Source organism: Malaclemys terrapin, chromosome 9 (genome assembly GCF_027887155.1).
Source record: "Malaclemys terrapin pileata isolate rMalTer1 chromosome 9, rMalTer1.hap1, whole genome shotgun sequence".
NCBI classification, from domain to species: domain Eukaryota; kingdom Metazoa; phylum Chordata; order Testudines; family Emydidae; genus Malaclemys; species Malaclemys terrapin.
This window is the reverse complement of record NC_071513.1, coordinates 28,788,924-28,813,524: the sequence shown is the minus strand read 5'-3', so window position 1 is coordinate 28,813,524 and position 24,601 is coordinate 28,788,924. Positions and strand designations below refer to the sequence as shown.

At 41.2% G+C, this 24,601-nt stretch overlaps 1 protein-coding gene and 1 long non-coding RNA gene across 3 annotated transcripts in view; one reads left to right on the top strand and one right to left on the bottom strand.

The window, feature by feature from the left end:
- LOC128843372 (connector enhancer of kinase suppressor of ras 2-like) overlaps positions 1-24,601 on the bottom strand; it is a 530,962-nt gene that overhangs the window by 303,460 nt on the left and 202,901 nt on the right. Inside the window, exon 5 of the mRNA XM_054040175.1 lies at positions 17,201-17,242. Coding sequence (XP_053896150.1) covers positions 17,201-17,242 — 42 coding nt within the window. The remainder of the gene's footprint in view (positions 1-17,200; positions 17,243-24,601) is intronic.
- LOC128843373 (uncharacterized) overlaps positions 1-24,601 on the top strand; it is a 236,307-nt gene that overhangs the window by 118,272 nt on the left and 93,434 nt on the right. The window lies entirely within an intron of this gene.

Genomic DNA, 24,601 nt, shown 5'->3' with positions numbered 1-24,601 from the left:
CTACCTTCACCTACAATGACGATATCATCTGCAATTATTTTCATTCCATACAGTCCTTGGGTGACTCTTTTTTGGAACAACTCCTGTCAGGGCTGGCTCTTGGCTTTTTGCCACCCCAAGCAAAAAAAAAAAAAAAAAAAATGCCGGCGTGCCGCCGCCAAAGCAAAGGTGCTGCCCCAAAGGGCTGGAATGCCACCCCTTGAGAAGTGCCGCCCCAAGCACATGCTTGGGACGCTGGTGCCAAGAGCCGGCCCTGGCTCCTGTGCTGGGTTTCTGCATGTGCAACCATCTGTAGCAACCACATAGTATTGCAAAGGTTGTCAGCATACTAGACTCTTTATCCGGGATTATGCGCCAAAACCCATTTCTCATATCACAAACTTCAAAGATTCTTGCTTTCGGAAGTTCTTTCAAGATGTCTTCAATGGTGTGCAGTGAACACTGGCATCTTTTCAATGCCTGGTTCAGTGGCTTTGGGCTATGCGGATGTGTAATTTACCTGATGGCTTCTTTATCACTATTATGCTGCTTTCCCAGGCTGCACTGATCTCTACAAGTGCTATACCTCCTCTCCTCTACAGAGTTTTGAGCTTCTTGAGTACTGGATTGCATAGTGCCATTGGAATTTTCCTTTACGGCAAGCACACCGTGAAGTCTACTTCCAGTTGCAGTTTTCCTTCAAGGCACTGGCCACCTTTGAAAACATCCCCATGTGCTTTTAAAATTATCTCCATTGTCTATGATGACTCTCTCTTTTGCTTCTTACACTGCAGCTATACAATTCTGATGCTGCACCCTGATCAGATCCCTGGTTGGTATGGCCATATCCCCCAAGAGAGCTCTGTAATGCTTACCATCCACAACCACAAATTTCAGTTGGTACTGTCGTTTATTTAAACCCTGTACACTGCTCAATGTGCTTGAGTTGCTTCCACACTAACTTCACCCATTCCCTGTTCCCCTGGTGTCCCCTCAATAATAGCCCATCCAGGGAATATGACCCAAGTTTCACTGATCATGATACACCATCCTCCACACAGCTCTATTTTCAACAAATATAGCTACACGCACAGTAGTAAACCATGTGCCATAGCCATGGCACTCGCCTGTACCTCCATGATTCATTCACCAAACTGCATGAGACTCATGTGAACCTTTGCATCCTACAATGCCCTATGGTCATGACACTTCACACTAATTCCACTATGTAATCCACATGCCCCCACATTCCTGATTTGCTGATCCTTGACTGTATCAAGAGACGCATACACCATGTCACCTGCCCTCAATACCACGATGCTCTCCTATACACTCTTCACCAAAACTACTCAGGTGCATTTTACCACACAGTTATGACACATGGCCCATGCCTATTATCCCCACACAATTCAGGTGCATAATGCCTTCTTCAATGATGCACTCCCTGAACCCCCTCTGCTCCCTTTGCCCCATGGCTTGATGTGTCCCCATGCCGTCAGCCCCTTTACACTGTGATGCACCGCCATCCCCATTATATGTCCTCAGTGCCCTCTGGTATACCCACACAGTCCCTATGGTACACCCCCATGGCTGCCTACCCTATTTATTACATGATGCACTTCCCTTCTGTGCCCTGTAATGCAACACATACTTAACAATTGTCCACCAACCGCATACAACCCATAATCCCATGTTACTCCCCATATTGCCCCCCTGCACAGTCTACAACATAGTCCTTGTCCAACTATCATGAGAGTTAGGGTGGCCTGCCCAGCGGGTGGCAGAGGAGTCAGTGCACCCTTTCTTGGGGATGGAGGGTTGAGCACCCTGTGAGAGATTCCTTCTCATCCCAGTGCACTACCCAGTACAAACTCCAATTTAGAAAAAATCAATCACACCTCTGCTTTTGAATGATCACATTCCATCTCAATTTCCAGGTGGAGTGGTTTAGTTCTGTTCATGTTAATATGGAGTTATTATGTGGCTTATAAAGAAAAGCTAGCTTCAAATGTAACTGTAGTGAGTCTAGTGTCTTTCCTCTAGTATAATATCATTCATACTAAGATTTAGGTCGGGCATGTGCAGAGTACCAAAACACTTTACTAAGGCAGGGAATAGAGAGAGAATGATTTAGCACAATTTTCACAGGGCAAATTTGAGCATTACCATTTAAAAGGCATATAACAATGTAGGTACTGGTTTTTGCAGGGCATTTAACAATTTGCTGACTCCCCAGAGTCAAACAAATCAAACAGAAGGACAGTGCACACTGAAATTAATGTTTACACTTCAGCTCCACCTTTATGTATAACCAGTCACCTGGAACGGAAGATCAGAATTATGTATCATTCCATGTTCCTGTCCTATTCCTCCACAAAGTAATAAGCATGAAGATTGTAATCGGATTTCATTTCATGGCTCATTCTTGCCATACTGCTTGACTTATTCTATCTACATAGGCCTTTGCTTTTTTTCTATGAAAGTCAGTTTAAAGAAAAAAATCTTATTTAATTAAAAACACCTTAGCACACCTTATGGAAGAGTCCTATAGAATTTCACTGAGATCAGAACAATAGGGTCCACAGAAATTTAATATGAAATTACTTTAAAAAACCTATTGAATTAAACAAGAGAATAAATTTTTCTATTGACGATTTTAAACCACCCTATAGAATTTAAATGATAGTTATCTCTCGGTTATAGAGAATTCTACACGTTATTTTTTTTAAATTATGGAAAAATTATTACATGCTACTAAATCTTATAGGACTTTTCCATACTGCATATCTGGATATCTATATACTACATATTTTTGCAAAGAGCTACATACAACAAGGGATGGACATCTGCAGGCTAATAATTTACTGACATTGTGTGCCTGGATGAAAAATCCAAAATTACTATATCCCTACAATGCATGGGCAAAAGCCATTGAATACAGAAAATGAATTCAATTGGCTGCTTAAAGAATAGCAAATATATATTCAAATGTATTATCATTTTCTTTAGAAAGGTATTGTCATTTTGTGGAAGTTATTCTGGTGAAGCCATAAGGAAAAAAGGGGGCCTGCCATTATCAAATCAGGATATTATCTTTTAATGCATCTCCTCAAAGGCCAAGTTATTATAACTGAATACTAAAGAGATTACAATTCAAGAAACAAACAAAAATCTAATACTGTAGTTCATAAGACATGTTCACATTTTCTTTGCTATCATTAAAGTATGTACCTAATGATAGGATAGTAATATATTTGACTTTTATTATATTCAATGAATTATTTTAATTCCTTGCTTCCAGGGCCACATCTCTCTTTCTTGCCTAGCTGACTCTCAATTTACAATATTTCCAGAGTATTTTTTCTCCTCCGCACACTGAAAAGAACATGTGATGCTTTCTAGGGAACAGGGAGATGGTATTTTAGAAGCAGAGAAAGAAATGGGGGCTTTTTAAGTGTTTTGGGGGTGAGGAAAACCCTGTAATGTTCTACTTTCTTAAGCTAAACCACGCTAAATTTTGCCATCTGTCAACATCTGCAAAACACTACCACACCATCAAAATTGTCCTACCCAGGACCTTTTTGTTTTTTTCAACTATAGCTGAAGGACAACAAAAATGTTTAAGATGTGGCAGGATTTATGGATGATGCAAGATTGCAAAAACCAAGATAATTTAGCCTACAAAGGAGAAGAGTTAGAGGGGATTTACTTCGGATGTTCAAAGCTATGGTGACTACTCTTCAGTACCTCATTTTCATGTTGCCCATAATGCAAAAAAAGAGATCAGTCGAGGAAATGAATGGTTGGGAATTGTAGAACAAATAAAGGTGATATAGGACATCACCCCATGGAATTCATTGCTGAACAAGGTCACTAAGTCAGATAACATGATTGCATATTTTAAAAGGCTACAGTAGAACCTCAGAGTTATGAACACCTCAGAGATGGAGGTTGTTCGTAACTATGAAATGTTCATAACTCTGAACAAAATGTTATGGTGGCTCTTTCAAAAGTTTACAACTGAACATTGAGTTAATACAGCTTTGAAACTTTATTATGCAGAAGAAAAATGCTGCTTTCCTTTTATTTTAGTAGTTTATGTTTAACACAATACTGTACTGCATTTGCCTTTTTTTTTGGTCTCTGCTGCTGCCTGATTGTGTACTGTTGGTTCCAAATGAGGTGTGTGCTTGACTGGTCAGTTCGTAACTCTGATGTTCGTAAATCTGAGGGTCTATCGTACATTATTTTATAATCTGTAATCTAAAATAATTAGGGCTGTCAAGCAATTACAAAAATTAATCACGATTAATTGCGTGATTAATCACACTGTTAAACAATAATAGAATGCCATTTATTTCAATATTTTTGGATGTTTTCTACATTTTCAAATATATTGATTTCAATTACAACACAGAATACAAAGTGTACAGTGCTCACTTCATATTTCTTTTTGATTACAAGTATTTACAAGTATTTGCACAATGTAAAAAAACAAAAGAAATTGTATTTTTCAATTCACCTAATACAAGTACTGTAATGCAATCTCTTTATCATGAAAGTTGAACTTACAAATGTAGAACGATGTACAAAAAAACCTGCATTCAAAAATAAAACAATGTAAAATTTTAGAGCCTGCAAATCCACTCAGTCCTACTTCTTGTTCAGCCAATCGCTCAGACAAAAAGTTTGTTTACATTTGCAGGAGATAATACTGCCCACTTCTTGTTTACAATGTCACCTGAAAGTGAGAAGAGGCGTTCTCGTGGCACTGTTGTAGCTCGTGTCACAAGATATTTATGTGTGCGATGCGCTAAAGATTCACATGTCCCTTCATGCTTCAACCACCATTCCAGAAGACATGCGTCCATACTGATGGGTTCTGCTTGATAACAATCTGACGCATGTTCATTATCTGAGTCAGATGCCACCAGCAGAAGGTTGATTTTCTTTTTTGGTGGTTCGGGTTCTGTAGTTTCCGCATTGGAGTGTTGCTCTTTTAAGACTTCTGAAAGCATGCTCCACACCTCACCCCTCTCAGATTTTGGAAGGCACTTCAGATTCTTAAAACTTGGGGTGAGTGCTGTAGCTATCTTTCAAAATCTCACATTGGTACCTTCTTTGCATTTTGTCAAATCTGCAGTGAAAGTGTTCTTAAAATGAACAACATGTGCCCGGTCATCATTCGAGACTGAGTGAAATATATGGCAGAATGCAGGTAAAACAGAGCAGGGGACATACAATTCTGCCCCAAGGAGTTCAGTCAGAAATCTAATTAACACTTATTTTTTTAATGAGCATCATCAGCGTGGAAGCATGTCCTCTGGAATGGTGGCCAAAGCATAAAGGGGCATCTGAATGTTTAGCATATCTGGCACATAAATACCTTGCAATGCTGGCTCCCAAAGTGCCATGCAACTGCCTGTTCTCACTTTCTGGACATTGTAAATAAGAAGAGGGCAGCATTAGCTCCCATAAATGTAAACAAACTTGTTTGTCTTAGCGATTGGCTGAACAAGAAGTAGGACTGAGTGGACTTGTAGGCTCTGAAGTTTTACATTGTTTTGTTTTTGAGTGCAGTCATGTAACAAAAAAAATCTACATTTGTAAGTGGCACTTTCACGACAAAGAGATTGCACTACAGTACTTGCATGAGATTAATTGAAAAATACTATTTATTTTATCATTTTTACAGTGCAAGTATTTGTAAGCAAAAATAATATACACTTTGATTTCAATTATAACACAGAGTACAAAATATATGAAAATGTAGAAAAATATCCAAAATATTTAATACATTTCAATTGGTATTCTATTATTTAACAGTGCAATTAGAACTGTGATTAATCACAATTAATGTTTTAATCACAATTAATTTTTTTGAATTAATCACGTGAGTTAACTGCGATTAATTGACAGTCCTAATAATAATTAATTGCCCAAAAGATTTACCAGAGTTAAGGTTGCCCAGTGCTGCCTTGTGCTGTTCCTCAAGACACAAGTGAAGGAGTGTTAACATTTAACAAGTCTGGGGTGGTTTGTTCAGAGTAGGCTCAGTGTTTGAGTGTAGGCCAGGTGTAGGTAGTTCCTGTTCTTACACCCATATTTTGCCATAGCAGAGCGAAGGTGTTAGACTTTATCCTATATTCTTCACATGCTCTGTTCCTGAAGTGTCTTTTGGCATCAGTAAGGGTAGCATGCTAGTATGTGTATTATAGGTGTGTTGGGGTGTCACTCAACGAAGGCATAAGGCAGTGCTGGGTAACCTTAACTTTGTATTAATGATGATTTTGACATGTTTTAGTGGGGGCTGAAGTGGGTATACAAAGGCACAACAGGTTATGTGTGTGCTGGTGGTAAAGGGAGCGTGAAGGACTGATTGGAGTATGTGTTTTGGTGGAGTGGGTTGTCTCTGTATGGCGTCTTTTGGTTCTACTCAGAGTTTACGTGATGGTACATCTACCCCTCAAATTAAGGTGCAATTGCAGCATGGGCAGGTATACACTAACTTTAATCTGACTAGCAGGGATAACAATAGCGGTGAAGATGCGGCAGCATGGACCCCAGCAGAGGCTAACAATCTGAATATGTACACCAGAGTTCCCAGCAGGCTTGTCCTGGGTGGTCAGCCCAGGCTGAAACCTACATTGCCACGTCTTCACTCCTTTTGTTACTCATGATGGCTAGATTAAAGCTAGCATGTGTATGCCTATCCATGCTACAATTACATCTTCATTTGGGTGTAGATGTACCCTGTGAGTTATAGACATAGTTCAGCCCAGTGTGTTCTGTGTGGCACCTGTATGTGAGGTAGTTAAAGGTTGGGTATAACCAATAGGTCCTTGGGAATTGCTGAAACAGACTTAGTGGTTGTGACTGGTGTTTTTACTGACTGTTTAGTGTACTTGCCACTAAGTGGTTTGTTTGGCTTCATATGTCCATGTCAAGAGAATGTTGTACTCCCCAGTGGCATTCTTTGCCTAACCATACCTGTGGTTGTAGCATGTTGCCTGGAAGCGTTTGCATTCTCCCTGTAAGGATAGGGTCCTCCTACTCCCCCTTAGATCTGAGTTCTCCGAATTCCTCCCCTGCCTGCACAGTAAGCTCAGTTTCTACATACTCCCTCTACAAGCTTTCAAATTCTGTCTTGGCTGTGTTACATGCCCCCACACATTGTCCCTCCCGCCTCCCTCTCACCTGAGTTGCACTCTGTCCTATCACCCCAGTCATACTGGCTAAAATGAACTTCTACCACATGCCTCTTCCTCCTACTGGTTCTGCTTTGTCCCCTCACACTGTCTTTCCCCTTCTGTCTTGAGCTGGCAATTGCCACTGGAAGTGGTTCAATTCAGTTGCCAGAATAAGTAGACAAGAGGAACAATTAAGTCTATGCCTACACTGCAGTATAAGTTCAGGGTTCGAACTCAGGCTTAAACTAGCCCCAATTTCATCTATAAACAAATTGTGCTGACCCAGGGTTCCAGGACCCCACGGGGGTGGAGGGTCTGAGTCTGAGACAAACCAGAACCCACGGTTCAAGCCCTATTGTTTTGCAGTGTAGACACTGCCCCATCACTTCAGCCATAGTAATATACTGGTGTGTGACATCCCCTGCCTGAATTCTAGATGTTACAGAGACAGACATCCCACTATCAAGCAAACTTGCTTAGGAACATTTCCTGTAACTGATGACACACTGGGGTATCCCAACTCATCCAAGGTAATCCTGGATGAGTGGAAGGAGGCTCACTATCTCTATTGGGGAATGGAGGAAGTGGTTCTAGCTGTCTGACTGCTCTCCTCCCCAAGGTCAGCTCCTGAAGCCTCTGCAACCTCCTCCTCCAGTTCCTCATTACTAGGATGACCATATTTCCCTATGCTGAATACGGGATATCTGGTAAAATTACTCGTATTCAAGTGAGTTCAACGACAATCAGTCAGAACTACGCAGTGCAAACGTTCAAATTAACATCAAGTTGACTGAGCCCCTGTTAAAAAGAAATACTGTGTAGTTGGATTCTTTTTATTTACCTTCTTATCTTTAAGGCTTTAGGGTTCACATGGGGAGAGGAGACACACACACACACACACATTCCAGTACACCTCTCTCATGCTCCTGGTACCTGGCACTGTGTCTTCTCGATGCAACATGCTGGGGGCGGGGGGACACATGCACACGAGGTCATTCCGTTTTCTGCCAGGGTTCACACCAGAATGTGGCCAGCAGCAGCCTTTCGGCACTGTGTGGAAGGGAAGGGATGGGAGCTACAGGAATGAAGGGGAAGGGATGACCTGGCCCATGTCTTTACAGAGCTCATCTCTTTCCCCCACTCCTTCCCTGTGGCTGGAAGCAGCTTGTCCCTTCCTTCCCACACAGTGTCGAAAGCCAGCTAACACCTCCAGGCTGCTGCTGGCCACTGATATAACCCAGCTGCCTCCTGTCCCCCAGCTACAGGGCAGGCAGGAAGGGATTAAGCCCTAAGGATACATTGTGCACCAGGTCCCAGGGAACCTGACTGCAGGAGCTTCAGTGAACCCCACCAGAGAGGTGGCTCAGCAGGGGAGGGTGCCTAGGGACAGAGCAGCTCTGTGCTCCCTGGCAGTAGGACACAGGGTTGGGGGAGGGGGATGTGTGTGAAGAGGGTGCTAAGCCCCTGCCCGGGGGCCTGCTGTGGAGCTTGCAGAGTTGGGGAGCAAATAGGTTGGAAATCGTTTCCCCCCCACATCACTCCAGAGCTCAGCTGCGGGGTGAAGAGGCTTCCCCGTTCCAGTGCTGTGTGAGGCTTTGGCACATGCAGGGCTCAGCTTCTCCTGGCCAGTGCACCGGGCCAGAGGTTCTTGGGCTTTCCCGGGGCGCCAGCTCAGCCAGCGGCAGTGGGGGAAGGAAGGAGCCTGCTGGCCATGCTGTCGGTGAGTTGAGCGCTCTGACCAGTGGCTGGTTCTCCACACAGTGCTGGGATCGGGACACGTCCCACTGGGGGAGGGGGTATGGAGGACCAGCGGAACCTGGGGGGTGAAGAGGCAAAGCAGGGAGAGGACAGCGAGAGGAGGAGCATGTAAAAGGCCGATGGGTGGGCAGCAGAGGCTATATGTAACCAGCTGCTGCCTGGCCCCTTCCCACACTCATCAGCCCTGCAGCTCGCAGCACGCAGCCAGTGCCAGCCGGAAACAGGACAGGAGGCGAGGCCCTGCTGGCCAAGATCTGGTACACAGCAGGGGCTGCACTGACAGACCAGCAGGAGGGAGCGGCTGGCCCCATGCGCTGCAGCTTTGCCCCACCAACAACCTTGCACACCCACCCCCCATCGTCAACCACTGGACCCCCACACTCACCACTCTTGGGTGGGAGGCTGGTGAGCAGGGATCCAGCCAGCAGCAGGACCTGCCAGTACTGGTGGTGGGGATACAAAAAATACGGGACAATTTGCCCATTTTAAAAAAAAGAGTCAGGATACTTGCAGGAGGGGTTAAATAAGGGACTGTCCCTTTAAAAACGGGACATCTGGTCACTCTACTCATCACACCTCTGAGAATCCATTGTGCGCTCATGGCCTCCTCCTTTGCCTCAGCCACACCCTCTGCAAGATACCCAGGGGTTCCTGCACTATCCTTAGAATTGGGTTCCTGGCCACTTTCAACCCTGAATGCTTTAGCCTCATCCACTGGGTTCTTATTCTTATCCTCCAGGGCATGGTGAAAATCACATTCTGCTTTTTCAATCAACGTATGAACATTAGGACGACCCATATCAAACACCGTTTTAACTGCCTCTCTCCCCTCTGGAAGTAGCCCATCTATAACAAGCTCTGGGAGCCTCAATCATCCTGGGCAGGATTATTCGTGACCAGAGAATAAGCAAGAAAAAGTCACTCTTCATATTCTGCAGGGGGCTCCTTATGCTTCTGCTTAACAGCACTGATGCTGGTGATTGCTGTGTCAGATCCAAATAAAACTTAGATAACCTATAACACAGGGACTGCCACTGTCCCTGACCCATATAACCCTGTGGAATATGCAGCTAAACCCCCAAGCCAATTCCCTTCTGCAAAATTCTCTCCCAATCCCTTCTAGTCAGTTCACAAAATACAACCTGCTCTCTAGTTTTCATAAGCCACTTTAACACTTCCTCTGGGTCCCTGCTCCTGGGAAAAGGACGTATTTCTTTCATTTTGGTTGATATCTCTTCTGGTGAAAGGTTTTTAACTTTCAGCTCTGTATGCGTATCACTCTGATTGTTTTGGACTGTGGACATGATTATAAGCTCCATAGGTGCAGCTTTAGAGTCCAGATTGCTCAAGGAAGGAAAAAATGGATTATAAGGAGGTAGAGTTTCATCAGACAATATTAATGCTTCTCTTTCAAAAAGTTTCACTGTCTGATTAAGAGTGCTTGTCTGATCTGTATTCTCCAGTTGTACTGCTTCTAGCTGTGCTTGCAGAACACCATACTGCTCCTTGAGAGGTTCACATTCCTGAGCTTTATCAATCAATGCCTCAGAATACCTAACACACTGTGCTCGTAGCTCAGTGACCTTGTCTCTCAGTTCTTGTATCTCACCCTCCTGCACATCCTTGAGTTCAGTTTTATATTTTACGTTCTAGTTTCAGTGCTTCATTTGTTCCACAAAAACTCCGGCTGCTACTATCAAACCCTGAACAACCACAGCTTTTACCCTTTTCTTAGCCAAGAAAGTTGCTTTCCAGCAGTTAAGCCACCACCGCAAGTGGATTCCAGCTTCTTAGGATGTCCAACACCTTAAGAGGACCCATATTATGTAGATAATTATCTACATAGCTCCCCAGTGACTCCATTGTCTCTTAAAAATGCCTTAAACCTCTCAATATTCTTAGGTAATGGTCCCTGGGATATTGGCTGTCAGCCCAATCTGCAAACTTCCTGGTTTGCCAGAATGTTGGATTGAGGTTCACTTACTCAGCCGATGGATCTAACAAATATTTATTAAAGCAAAACACTCATTAAGTAGTGATCAATTACTCACAAGTGGGAAACTTATCAGGACGGTCTCATCACATTCACCTCCAGCACTGGACAAAATAGCTTCAACCTCCATTTGTTACGCAAACTTATTTATAACTTTTTGTTATCTTTTCTTACACATATATATTAGTCTTATTTACATGTTAACTCTCCTCCCTTGTCAGTACAGGTTTAGAATTAGTTCAAACCAGTCTTTTCTAGCTTTTCAGTTACTTTATCTTTTCTTGTTCTCTCAAACATGATTACTGTAACATTTTTTACACATGTGCAACACTAAACATGATTATTCTGCAATTTTTACACGTACACAGTTCTACTTATGCTTACATTATTAAATGTTATCATAACAGTCTCTTAAAATCCACAGCAGGCTTCTGTCAGTCCTAAATGTGTCTTCACTCCCAACACACTGAACCTGTGTTCTGGGAATCCGCCAAAAGTATCCCATGGACTGACTTTCTTTGTCCTCTGAGCAGTCAAGTTTGGTGGACAGTCAAGTTTTCCCACACTGCACCATGAACAAAGGGCTAGAGCAACCATGTTTTAGGAGAGTGCAAGGAAGTCTGGGATATGGGAAGTTGGACTCAGGCCCTCATAATGCAGTGTAGATGCTAGAGCCTCAGGTTGGGAACCAGGACTCAAAAATTCCTAACCTGGATTTACAAATGAGTGTAGATGTTCATGCCATAGGTTAACAAATGCAGGATCTGCTAACTCAAATTGTACTTGCCCTGGGCTTACATTGCAGTGTAGACATACCCTAAGAGACCGTGCCATTGTTTGTGTTGTATTCCACAGATTTGCATTCTAGCGTTTAGCTCCAGTGATTTTTGGGGGAGGGGGAGGGTGGGCTGTATCTCAGGAAGTCCATGCTCAAACAACCCCACATTTGGACCACTAATCATACTCCAGACCCTCTAGTGCACTGCAATTTTCAAGACAATAGAAGGAAGCACATGAATTTAGAATACTCAGAAAAATCAGCTGTTAAACAACAAGTTCATCTTAACCTTAACTATAATGGTGTTACCACCCCATTATAACAACTGTAATTACGCAAACTAAAAAAAGGTAAAACAGATTTCAGATTTCAACGCAAAAGCTAATTCCTTTGACCATTGTACAGCACTGCACAATTGCCTTGGAGTATTATGTGGCTTTTTTGTTTTGTCTTACTCCAATTTATCAGGGACTGATCACTGGTAGAAGACAGAAGATTGGATTTACACATGATTGACCAATACTCTAACCAAGAAATATAAAACCTGTGGAAAATTAGTCCTAGGTGGTGGAAATGCAGCAGATATTACATAATCTGTGTAAACACTGAACTGTGGTTACAAAGTAGCAGCCTTCTCTACATTCTTTTCTACATGCCCAAGCATCCATCTGAGGAGTGACAAAAGCAGCAAATGCAATATTTCTGCTGAATAAGCATATCTGGAAGGCACCTGACGCTGGAATTGCAAATTGCAGGCAAAGAGAGAGACACATTTCAAACTTGAGAAGACTTCAGGTCCTTTTAAAAGTCCCCCTCCAGAAACAGGTTTGCAACGATAAGCTCATTTCTAAGAAGTCATTGCAGAATTTCTGAATCTAACTGGCTATCAATGGTTTACTACATATTTTAATTCTGGTTGGAAGTAGTGTATGTGAAAGAGGATAAAAAAAATCAGGCCTTTTGGTTAGAGCCTCTCAAAAGCACACCAAAGCTTTCAAATCCTCTGAAAATGTCCCCTAATCCATAGGATGCAACTTTTTTTCTGTGCCAGCACAACTTCTCCTCTTCCTATATTTTGAGGAAAGAGAGAGCATGCACCCTTGTCCCCTAGAGCATCATGCATCTTTAGGGGAGATGATGTAATCTCTTTAATCAGCAGACTTTCACACAGGTTGTATGTCTCTTCCCACCATGCTTCTCCAGCCATTAAACTTGTTTGGGTAGAACCTATGGGGCATTCCCTGCTAATTGGGAAGGTATCAACAGGTAAAGTGCCAGATTTGACAGATTATCTCCTGTGCTTCCATGACACTCTGTTTAAATCTCCTATGCTCAGAAGCCCCAGAGTACACTAGCCTACAGTGCTGTGTGATACTTCTAAATGGATTTGACACCAAAAATTAAGTATTGCTGATTAGTTCTAGGATCAAACTTTTCGAAACATCTAAAGGTTTGGGTTTGATTTGCTTCAAAGAATAGGAAATTGTTCAGTCTGATTCTTATCTGCTCCTAACTAATCTAGCCAGCTCTAATTATTTTTAATTTGTTTCCATGTATGCTTTTGTATTAAAAAATATAAAATTAACCAGAAAATATGCATTTGCATGCTGAGGTCATTAAGTTATATAAAAATGTTCTGAGAGCTTCTAGTATCAAAAATGTTATATAAATGGTATTACCTTGTTATTTTCTGGATTGTTTTAAAAAAATCAAGTGAACACTGTTGATTATTTCCAGCCCTTTAAAATAGAACATTTAAACCATTCTACATGGCTGAAGACAGACAAGAATGGGCAGACTGTGACAACTAAAGTGAAAAGAACCAGGAGGAATTCCAAACAACCAGAAGTTTCCAGTCCTCAGTGTGGAAACTACAGAAGATATCTCTGACAATCCAGCTGTTTGACTGGAACAGAGAGATGTGCAACACACACCTGTGGATGAATAGTAAGTCCAACCCATAGGAAAAAAATCAAGCATTTCCACAAAGAGATATCCAACCATTCAAGAATACAGACAATACTGGTTGGAGATTCTATATCAAGAAGAAAGGGAAAACATTCTGCAAAAGACAGGCAAACAACAGAACAATGCGCTGTCTTCCTGGAGCCAAGACACAAGACATGACTAAGATTGGACAGCCTTCTGAAGTGTGTGGGGAGGTAAGAATCTGCTGGTGATGGTGAATATGGATACTAATGATGCTGCTTCACAGAATACCTCACAGATTACAGATGACTTTAAGGGAACTTGGAATGGTGCTGAAGAAGAATGTCCAAGTGATCTTCTTGGAGATAATTCCTGTCCTGGGAGTGAAGAAAGAGAGAAGATTCTGGAAGTGAACCACTGGCGAGGTAACCAGTGTCAGGTGGAGGTTTTTGGTTTTGTGGAACATTAGTCCACCTTCTGTGGGAAGAGAAAATTTTGAATGGCTTCCATCTCAGTAGCAGGGAAACCAATCTTCATGGAGACAGGCTTGCTAGATTAGTTATGAAGACATAAAACTAACAACAAAAGGGGAGGGTGAAAAGAGTGGGCAAAAGAGGAGGGGGAATAGCACTCTATGTCAAAAATTGCATTACCTGTTTCCAAGTTCCTGACAACTTGGAAGCAAATGACGTTGAATGCTTATGGATCAATCTTTTAACTGATACATTACAAGATGGAGTGTTAGTTGGTGTCTGCTACACACCACTAAATCACACTAGAGAATAAGATGATCTATCTCTAAAGCACCTGTTTATTATGGGGGTAGGAAAAAAAGCTGCACTACCATAGACTTCAATCTGAGTGACATATGCTGTAAGTCTCATGCTGCCAGTATGAATTCCAGAAATTTATAAATGACAGTTTTCTAACTGAAAAAGTGTTGTACCCAACATGGAGGACTTTTACATTAGATCTCATCTTAACAGATAAAGAGGAATTGATCACAAAACTAAAAAATAGTGGCAGTTTATGTACCAGTGGTTGTGACTTGATTACACTTGTAATGTGCACACAGAATAAAGTCCAAACCATAATATTTATACTTGATGCTTTAAAATGGTCAATTCATAAAGCTGAAAACAATTATAAGCAGATCAGTTGAGAGAAGGAATTTAAACCAAAAAAAGGGAATGGTAATTAGGAACTGTCTCAGGACATTTTACTAGAGGCCCAAACAGGCATGATCCCATAACTGAGAAAGAAGGCCACATTGATTAAAAAACCCAACAAATCTGGCATACAGGGGAAGTGAAAGCAGCTAATATTTTTTTTAAAAATATAACAAATGGAAGAAAGAAGAAGCAGATAGTGATTAATATAAATCAGAACCTAGGAATAGTAGAAAGTTGACAATGGAAGCAAAATGACCCAAAGGGAAACCTATGGCCAGCAGAGTTAAGAACCATAGGAATGCTACTGGTCCATTATTAAATGAAATGGTAGAACTGTCAATAATAATGCAGAAAAGGCAGAACTGTTCAATAAATATTTCTTTTCTGTATTTGGGAAAAAGTCAGATGATATATTCATATCATATATTGTGGATGAAATACTTTCCTTTTCAACAGTCACTGCAGAGGGTGATACACAGCACTCACTGAAGATAGACATCTTTAAATCAGCGGGTCCGAATAACTTGAATCTGAGAATTTTAAAAGAACTGGCCACAAAATTCTGTGGACCATCAGCGTTGCTTTTCAATAAGTCTTGGAACACTGGGAAAGTTCCAGAGGACTGGAAGAAAACTAATTTGTTGCGATATTTAAAAAGGATAACTGGAAAAAGCTGGATAATTATAGACCCATCAGCCTGACATAGGTCCCAGGCAAAATATGGGAATGGCTGTTACATGACTCAATTAAGAAAGAATTCAAAGAAGATAATGTAATTAATGCCAATCAATATGGGTTTATGGAAAACAGACCTTGTCAAACAATCTTTTTTTTTTTTATAAGGTTACAAATTTTGCTGATAAAGGTAATACTGTTGATGTAATACACTTAGAGTTTTCAAGTCATTTGACTTGGTATCATGACAGTTTGATAAAGAAAATAGAATGATACAAAAATCAGTGTGACACATTAAATGGATTAAATAGTGGCTAACTATTAAGTCTCAAAATGTAACTGTAAATAGCAAATCATCATCGAGTGTTTCTGGTGGGTCCCACAGGGATCAGTTCTTGGCCCTATCCTATAACTTTTTTTTATCTGGAAGAAAACATTACATCATTACTAATAAAGTGTGGAGATGACAAAGATTGGGGGAGTGGTAAATAGTGAAGATGACATCACTGTTAAAGAGAAATCTGGATGCTGGGGACAAGCAAACAATACACATTTTAATGCAGGCAAATGTAAAGTCACACAACTAGGAACAAAGAATGGCAGCCATATTTATGGGAAGGGGAGTCTACACTGGGAAGCAGTGACTCTGAAAAGGATTTCAGGGTCCTGGTAGATAATCAACTGAACATGAGCTGTAGCCAAAAAGACTAATGTGATTCTTAGATGCATAAATAGGGGAATATCAAGTAGAAGTGGAGAGGTTATATTACCTCTGTATTTGGCACTGGTGCAACTGCTACTGGAATACTGTGTCCATAGTTTTGGCATCCACAATTCAAGAAGGATGTTGATAAATTTGACACACATAGATTTTAGATAGTCATGATGGTGCCTTCTGACCTTAGTTTGACCTCTTGCACACTGCAGGCCACACAACTACGCCCAACACTCCTGTAATAGACCCTTAACTTCTGGCTAAGTAACTGAAGACCTCAATCATGATTTAAAGACTTCAAGTTACAGAGAGTCTACCACTTACACTAATTTAAATCTTCAAGTGACCCATGGCCCATACTGCAGAGGAAGATGATGGTGAAAAAGACAGTTCAGAGAAAAGCCACAAGAATGCTTAAAGCACTGGAAAACATACCTCTCAGTGATAGTCTTAAGGAGTTCAATTTAAGAAAGAGAAAATTAATGGGTGAGATGGTCACAGACTGTAAGGATCTATATGGGAATATAAATTTGATAACAGAGGGCTCTTCAGTCCAACAGTCAAAAGTATAACAAGATCCAATTTCTGGGAAGCTGAAGCTAGCCAAATGCAGACTAGAAATAAGGTACACATTTTTAACAGTGAAGGTAAGTAACTATTGGAACAAATTTACCCAGGGTTGTAGTGGATTGTCCACCAATGGAAATTTTAAAATCAAGATTGCATGTTTTTATAAAAGATACACTCTAGTTCAAACAGAAATTTAGGGAAATCGTATGGCCTGGGTTACACAGGAGGTCAGATGAGATGATTACAACAATCCCTTTTGATTTTATAATCTACAAAACTCTTAGCTCCTAGTGACTAGTGTCATCCATTGCCATTTGCTACTGCCAAATTCTAAGGAACCTTATTTCCCTACACTAGATTAAAAAATGTACTGTAAGTCTTGCAAATGAAGAGGTATATAGCTGTACATAGTTTAAAAGCAGGAACAATAGGATTACTTACCACATGAAGAATTTTATTTTCTGTTTCGTATACTGTGCAATCCTATCATAAAGAAAAAAGAAAGAAACAATGTGTGAGATTTAAAATCTTAGCCCTACACACATGAATGAAATTATTATTAAAAAGAAAAAAAAACCACTTTATAATGTTAGAATATGTCTTTTGCATTCACACACACATGTATATAGCGAAGTCATCTCTCCAGGGTTTATATGAATGTCTAAAGGTTATTCTGTTTTCTCTGGGAAACTTCACTGCAGTAATGTCTCATTAACCTTAGGGATCTATTCTATTTATATGACTATAGTTCTTGTTCTTTGTAATGGGAACTATGCGCCTGTATCGGGGGAGAACAGATCATTAATATAAGCAGAGATATGTATGTAGAAATGCACTATCATGTAAATGTTAGGAATACATGGCCATTTAGACCTAGATAGACATAGCCTAGTCCTAAAATTTTCAATCGGGCAAAAAAGATGGTTGACTTTAATATTATTTTTTTCTGGAGTGAAGACTATAGTGTCAGGTCCACAGCCAGGGAGTACCCCCTTTTTTTTACTAATGTACTGGATGGCAAGATTGAATGATGAGAAGACAAGTTGTTTCAGGGAATAGACATAATTTTAATGTCTTTTTTTTTAAGTCTTGCTTGACCTTCACCAGATTACAGGTACCATATCTGACAATCAGGGGTCTTCTTCTTTGAGCTCAAATGCATTATATATCACAATGCAATATATCACAGCAAGTTGCTATATTTTTGGACATTTACATGTGAAAAGGCAGATATCCCATCTTGAGTTATATTTACAGATTTCTGTGAAACAAAAGCAGATTATTATTGTTATTCATTATTTATATTAACATAGTTCCTAGGAGCCCTCGTTAGGGACTAGGACCACATCTTACTAGGCACTGTCCAAACACCGAACAAAAAGATGACCCCTACCCCCAAGATCTTATAACCTAATTATGTCAGAGAAACTCATACCACTGATACTACAGTAACAATATAAAAAAACACATTACTTCTAAGTTCAGTTTTAAAAAAAAAACGTAATATTTTGCCTATAATTTTGGGTACACAAGGGTTTCTCAACCTTTTTTCTTAGCAAGAACTAGATGTTAATAGAGAGATTGTCTCACAGATACCTCTTCACAGACCACAGTAAGTATCTAATCTTGAGTTTAGCATACAGTGAGGCAAATTATGGTGTAAAGACATGTGACACTGTTGAGATAACAGTAATAAGTACATAAAAATAGATTACTTTTAGGGACTCTTTTTAATGGCCTCTCATTTTGCATTTAAAACACAATCATTTGCTCCTGGAAAAGATAAAATTTGTATGCAAATGTATTTGTTCTTCCAAATCTAGCTCTCAGTTTTCTATGTGGTTTGTGCATATTTAAACTGTTTGTGTGAACAACTCTGTCTTTTGCAAAATAAATATTTGTGAAGGCAAAGTTGTGGGCACACATTTAGATGACACACTTACTCTACTTAGAAAATATTGCTCTTACAAGCCAAAAAGTCGCACAACCATACTATCTTATGATAGGTTACATCAATTTTATTCTGAAAAAAAAAAATCAGAAAGAAAACCCTTAAAGCACTCAACCATAAACACAGCACAATGGAATTACATGCACCTGGATTTGTGATGCTCTTCATTTAGAAGAGAGTTGCATTTCTCTGTCATTTCCCTGACAGCAGAGATGTTATGGTTTACAAATCCAGCAGGGTTTGCTCACACTGGAATTGAGGTTGCCACTGAAAATAGTGACAACAGGGATTAGTTTTCATATTTCTTGTTGACAGATTTTTTTTTCTAATAGAATCCATGAATTCTCCACCGTCTTATATTAAGGTAAGTGAAATGTGGACCCTAATTAAACTACTTGGCATTGACTCTTAAATGGTAAGTGGATAGGAAAGAAGGGGACTGTCAGCTTTATTCAGTGCAAAGATGTTATAATTGCAACTGACCACAAAGACATAGGTACATTTTATTTATTTGTTTATTGGATGGATGGAAATTGCTTACAGGAAGAGAATAGATTATCTTAGATATTAAAAAAAAATAAAGGTCCAAAATGTTCCTGGCTGTTGTGCAGTTATACAGGAAGGGCTTGTGGAGCCTCTTCTCTGTGTGTCCTCTGCATGGATCAGAAACAATTGTAGTCCCATCACTTGTGGCCCACAGAAAGAAGCAGGCTTCTCCATCCTAAGGGCTAGTGCAGCATGTGCACGCATCGGGGATCAGGCCTCCTGAAGAGCAATCTCTCCCCAAGCTCCCTGTGACAAAGTGGCTCCGTGTTACTCTAACAAAGGCCTGAATAACATAATCTGGATCAAAATCGGTATTGGCAGTAGATTTCTAAATACGTAAGAAATGCATTCACACTTCTTAGCTCATTTATCATAGCAAGGATAATGAAATTTGTCAGTCTTGGTCAAAGACTACTAATCCCTCAGCTCGCACTTTGATTGAATTCCATTACAGGTGGTTGGTCTGTTAAGTGTTTTTCACTAGGCCAAGCACATACTTTGATTTCCAAGAATAGAGCTTAGGGAGAACATAAACCCTAATTATAAAAAATTTAAATATTGAATATTTGCAGGTCAGATCAAATTATCCATCACCACAACAATGAAACAGCCCTGTCTTCATCTCTCCTTTCATGACAATATGCCTCAGAGCAACTAGATTTCTGCCCAACAGAGTAACATACAATATTAATACCAGGCAGTTACATGCTCAGCTTGTGAAGCTGAAGACACTGGTTTTAGATAGTAATGTTGAACAGCATGGCATAAAAGTATATGGACACAGGCATGCTGCACAAGCCATAAAATACCATTTTATATCCTACTGATAGAACAAGCAAAACATTTGGGGTCAGATAAGACTATACAAGTTTCAGAACCAGTTTTTTCCCCTCTAGTGTAATTAGACCAGTTTTGAAAATGTCACTACTTTAAGGTTCCCCAAAAAGAGAGAGATGCAATTGTGGAATGAAGATGGCATAGATAACATTTAATTATGATTTCCTGGCCAGAAATTAGATGAGATTCTTTTAGAGTATCTTAAGTGTTTAATAAAATCTGAGTAAGAGAAAGAAATAATTTTGCTACTACTCAGCTGAGGTACAATAGGGATGCTAGGGAAGCATGAAGGGGCCTGGGATGCCTCAACATAGCTAGCAACACATCTGAATTTTTCATTCTCCAGCAGAAAAAGTCAGTCCAACAGTTACATAATCAGCTCTGCATATAATGTCTTGAAAGTAGTCAGATATATTTCCTTCAATGTAAACTTTATTCTTTTACACTGACACCCACTTCAAGGTCCCTTTGCACTAGGAGGGTTGTGTAAAGGACCTTCAGTGTAAACAAGTGGTAGGCCCAAACTGCTGTATCCCATTAGAAAGGGGAGATCACCACTTCCTTATTACTAACATTGATGGTTCACTAAACGTGGGCCCTTAAATCTGTCACTGATCAAGATGTGGCTATTGTTCATCCTGTACTTCAGATCAGTAACATGATTTGGGAAAATAATATTTTCTTTCTTTAAATGGCAGCTGCTTGAAACTTCTGGTGGTTTAGAATGTTGGAAGTAGGTTTGATAGAAATAAATTTGTGAGCAGACTGTAGATTCAGTAGGTAAGAGATGGTTACTCACTTTGTGCAATAAGGTTCTTTGAGATGTGAGTCCATGTGGGTGCTTCACTTTAGGTGATTGTACACCCTGCGCCTCTAGTCAGATTAGGGTGACCAGACAGCAAGTGTGAAAAATCAGGATGGGTTGGGGGCGGGGTAATAGGATCCTATATAAGAAAAAGACCCAAAAATCAGAACTGTCCCTATAAAATCGGGACATCTGGTCACCCTAAGTTGGATAATTTTGACAGCAATACCTGGCTGGGCCGTACATGCGCTCTCCTCATCTCACGCCTGCAGCAGCAATTAACTAGTGCAGTGCTGTGCGCCCCCACCCCCCAGTTCCTTCTCTACCGCAGAGGAATTAATTAGAACTCCGAAGTAGAGAGGAGGAGAGTGGGTACTGGAGCACCCACAAGGACTCACATCTCAAAGAACGTCCGTTATTGCACAAGGTGAGTAACCCTCTCTTCTTCTTCAAGTGGAGTCACTGTGAGTGCTCCATTTTAGGTGACTGTAGAGCAGTGCCCCTCAGGGGAAAGGAGGGGCTTCAGAGTTAGGTCTGAATGGACCATAAGACTGTGTGTCCCAGCCAAGTGTCAGAGGCTGAGACCTGATCAATGATGTAGTGTTGAATGAATGTGGGAGGAGATGTCCAAGTAGCTGTGTTGCATATGTCAGTAATAGGCACATTATGCAGGAAGGCAACCGACATAGCTACAGCTCTTGTGGAGTGTGTTCTAACCCAAGAGGGGGGTTGCAGTTCATATTGCCAGTAACAGAGCTGAATGCAATATGAAATCCATCTGGAAAGTCTCTGCTTAGAGATGGGTTTGCCTTTGGAACCGTCCATGGTGGAGAGGAACAATTTAGGAGTTTTCCTGAACGATTTAGTCCGTTCAAGATAAAAGACTAGCACCCTTCTAATGCCCAGGGTGTGGAAAATAGCTTCTTGCCTGTCCTTGTGAGGGTTAGGGAAGAATGTGGGAAGATGGATAGGCTGATTGATGTGGAAGGAAGAATGGACTTTAGGCAAAAATTTGGGGTCAGGTCTGAGAGTGACCTTGTTTTTGAGAAAACCATATAGGGTGGTCCAGTCATAAGAGCACCAATTTCTCCCATGCATCTCGCAAATGTGATGGCAACTAGGAAGGCCATCTTCATGGAAAGATGTAGAAGAGAACATGTGGCCAGAGGTTTGAATGGGTGCGGTTGTGAGAGATTAAAGCACTCAAGTCAGGTCCCACTGGGGTGTTGGGGTTCTGGATAGAGGTTGCACACTCCCTAGAGGAATCTTTGGTAATTGGGTGAGCAAAGACTGAAACGCCATCCACTTTGTCATGGAATGTTGTAATGGCTGCCAGATGTACCCACAGAGAACTAATTGAAAGGCTGAATTTTTTAAGGTAGAGCATGTAGTCCAGGACCACTGGTATGGTAGAGGTGATGGCGTTGATTTGTATGTTTAGGCACCGCATCTGGAATCTCTTCCATGTATGTAGGTATGTAGCCCATGTAGTGGGCCGTCTGCTATTTAGCAGGATGTCTTTAAGTTCTCAGAATAAAGTTATCTCCTTGCCCTGGAACCATTGAGGAGCCAAGCTGTGAGATGGAGTGACTTCAGGTTTGGATGCAGACTCTGAGTCTGGTCCATGTCTTGAGAGAGGAGATTCAGAAGAAGTGGGAGGAGACACGGGGGGCATGATGATATCTGTTTCAGGTATGGGTACCAGGTTTGCCTGGGCCATGCTGGTGCTACCAGCATGACTTTGGCTTGATCACAATTCTGATCTTGTGCAGAACCCTGGACAGCAATGGGATGGAAGGAAAAGCATACAGGAGGGATGCATACCATGGAATGAAAAATGCATCATCACTGGATCCTGGTCTCAAAAGACCCGCTCTGGAGCAAAAAACTGTACATTTGATGTTTTGTTTTGTGGCAAACAGGTCTATTGCGGGGAACCCCCATCGTTGAAATAGGCTCTGGATAATGCAGATGTTGATTTCCCACTAGTGGTCATTCGAGAACCTTCGACTTAACGCATCAGCCATGACATTCTGAGACCCCGGCAGGTAGGTGTCTGATATGGTGATGTTATGTTGTATGCACTATGTCTAGAGTTTTATGGAGTCACTCCTCCCTGCTTGTTTATGTGGAACATGCAGGCAACATTGTCAGTCATGATCTGTATGTTTTTATCTTAGATTGGAGGCATAAAATGTGCAGAAGCTGAGACTTCTGCACATTTTCCTCTGCAGACTGCGCGTAGTTCTAATACATTGATGTGGAGTGTTGATTCAGAAGGAGACCCTCTTCCCTGTACTCTGAGCTTTCCTAGGTGGACACCCAACCCCAGTAGAGAGGCATCCCTTGTGATTATCAATTCATGAGGAGGCTGAAGGAAAGGGACACCAGCGCAGACATTTGTGCGGGTGAGTCCACCATGGTAGTGAGTCCTTGACCTTCACTGGCATACTCAGAAGTTTGTTCAAATTGTGTTTGTATGGTGTGAACACCATCTTGTGCATGTGCAGTCTGGCATGTTTCACCACATATGTGGTCGCCATCACGTGACCTAGTAGCTGAACACAGGTCCTGGCTGATATCCTTGGGCTGTGCACTGAGGTATTGATGAGATTCATTAGAGTGGTGAATCTCTGAAGAGGTTATGATGCTGATGCTTCTAGATAATTTAGGTGCATGCCGATGAAGTCCAGATTCTGGACTGGAGTCAGTCTGGACATTTGGGCGTTTATTTGTAGACCGATACTGGTGAAGAGCGACATTGTCTGATGCGTGACTGCAATGGTTTCTGCCCGAGTGCGAGCCTTGATCAGACAGTCATGTAAGCAGGGGTATATGACCCCGTGCATGCGAAGGTGGGCTGCCGCCACAGTAAGGACTTTGGAAAACACTCGGTGGGTTCGTGGAGAGGTCAAAGGGTAGTACTGTACATTGGAAATGGTCCTGTCCCAGTACAAACTGAAGAAATTTCCTGTACATAGGGCGTATGTGAAAATATGCGTCTTGCAGGTCGAGGGCTGCAAATCAATCCCCTTGTTCCAGTGCTGAAATGGTTGTAGCTAATGTAACCATTCTGAATCATTGTGTTCTGATGAATTTGTTTAGCTTCCTGAGATCGAGGATGCGTCTCATCCTCCAGACTTCTTTCAGGTGAAAAAATAATGGGAATAGAAGCCCTTCCCTCTGTGATGGACCAGAACTGGTTCTACTGTGCCCAGTTGTAGGAGATGCTCCACTTCGTGTCTCAGGCAGATTTCAAAATGGGTGAATGGGTGGGAAGGGCACAGAATTCACTCATCACTGAAGTGGGAACAGAGGGAGCTATCACTTTTGCTACTGCTATTTGGCTGGATAGAGTTTTCTGCAAAGTTAGATTAAACAGTACAGCAACACATTGGTCTATTTTTCAGGGTTAGATTAGGATACGGAAAAGGAAAAAGCTTGATTTTTTTTAAACTAAATGAAGCTTACAACTGGCAGAATTAAATGAAACCTAAAACAGAGGATCCAGGGAATTCTTTTCAGTGCCTGTGATTTTCTCCTATCTGTGACATTGCTGGTTTTCACATTTGCAGGATTTAGGTGTCTTTCAATAAGATGCATGAGGGAAGTTAAAATTAATTTGTCCCAGAAGCAAAACAGCTACCTTAGGTCACATCAAGCAGGGAGAATGTGCACTGTGCTGTCACAGAGAAGACAGGTT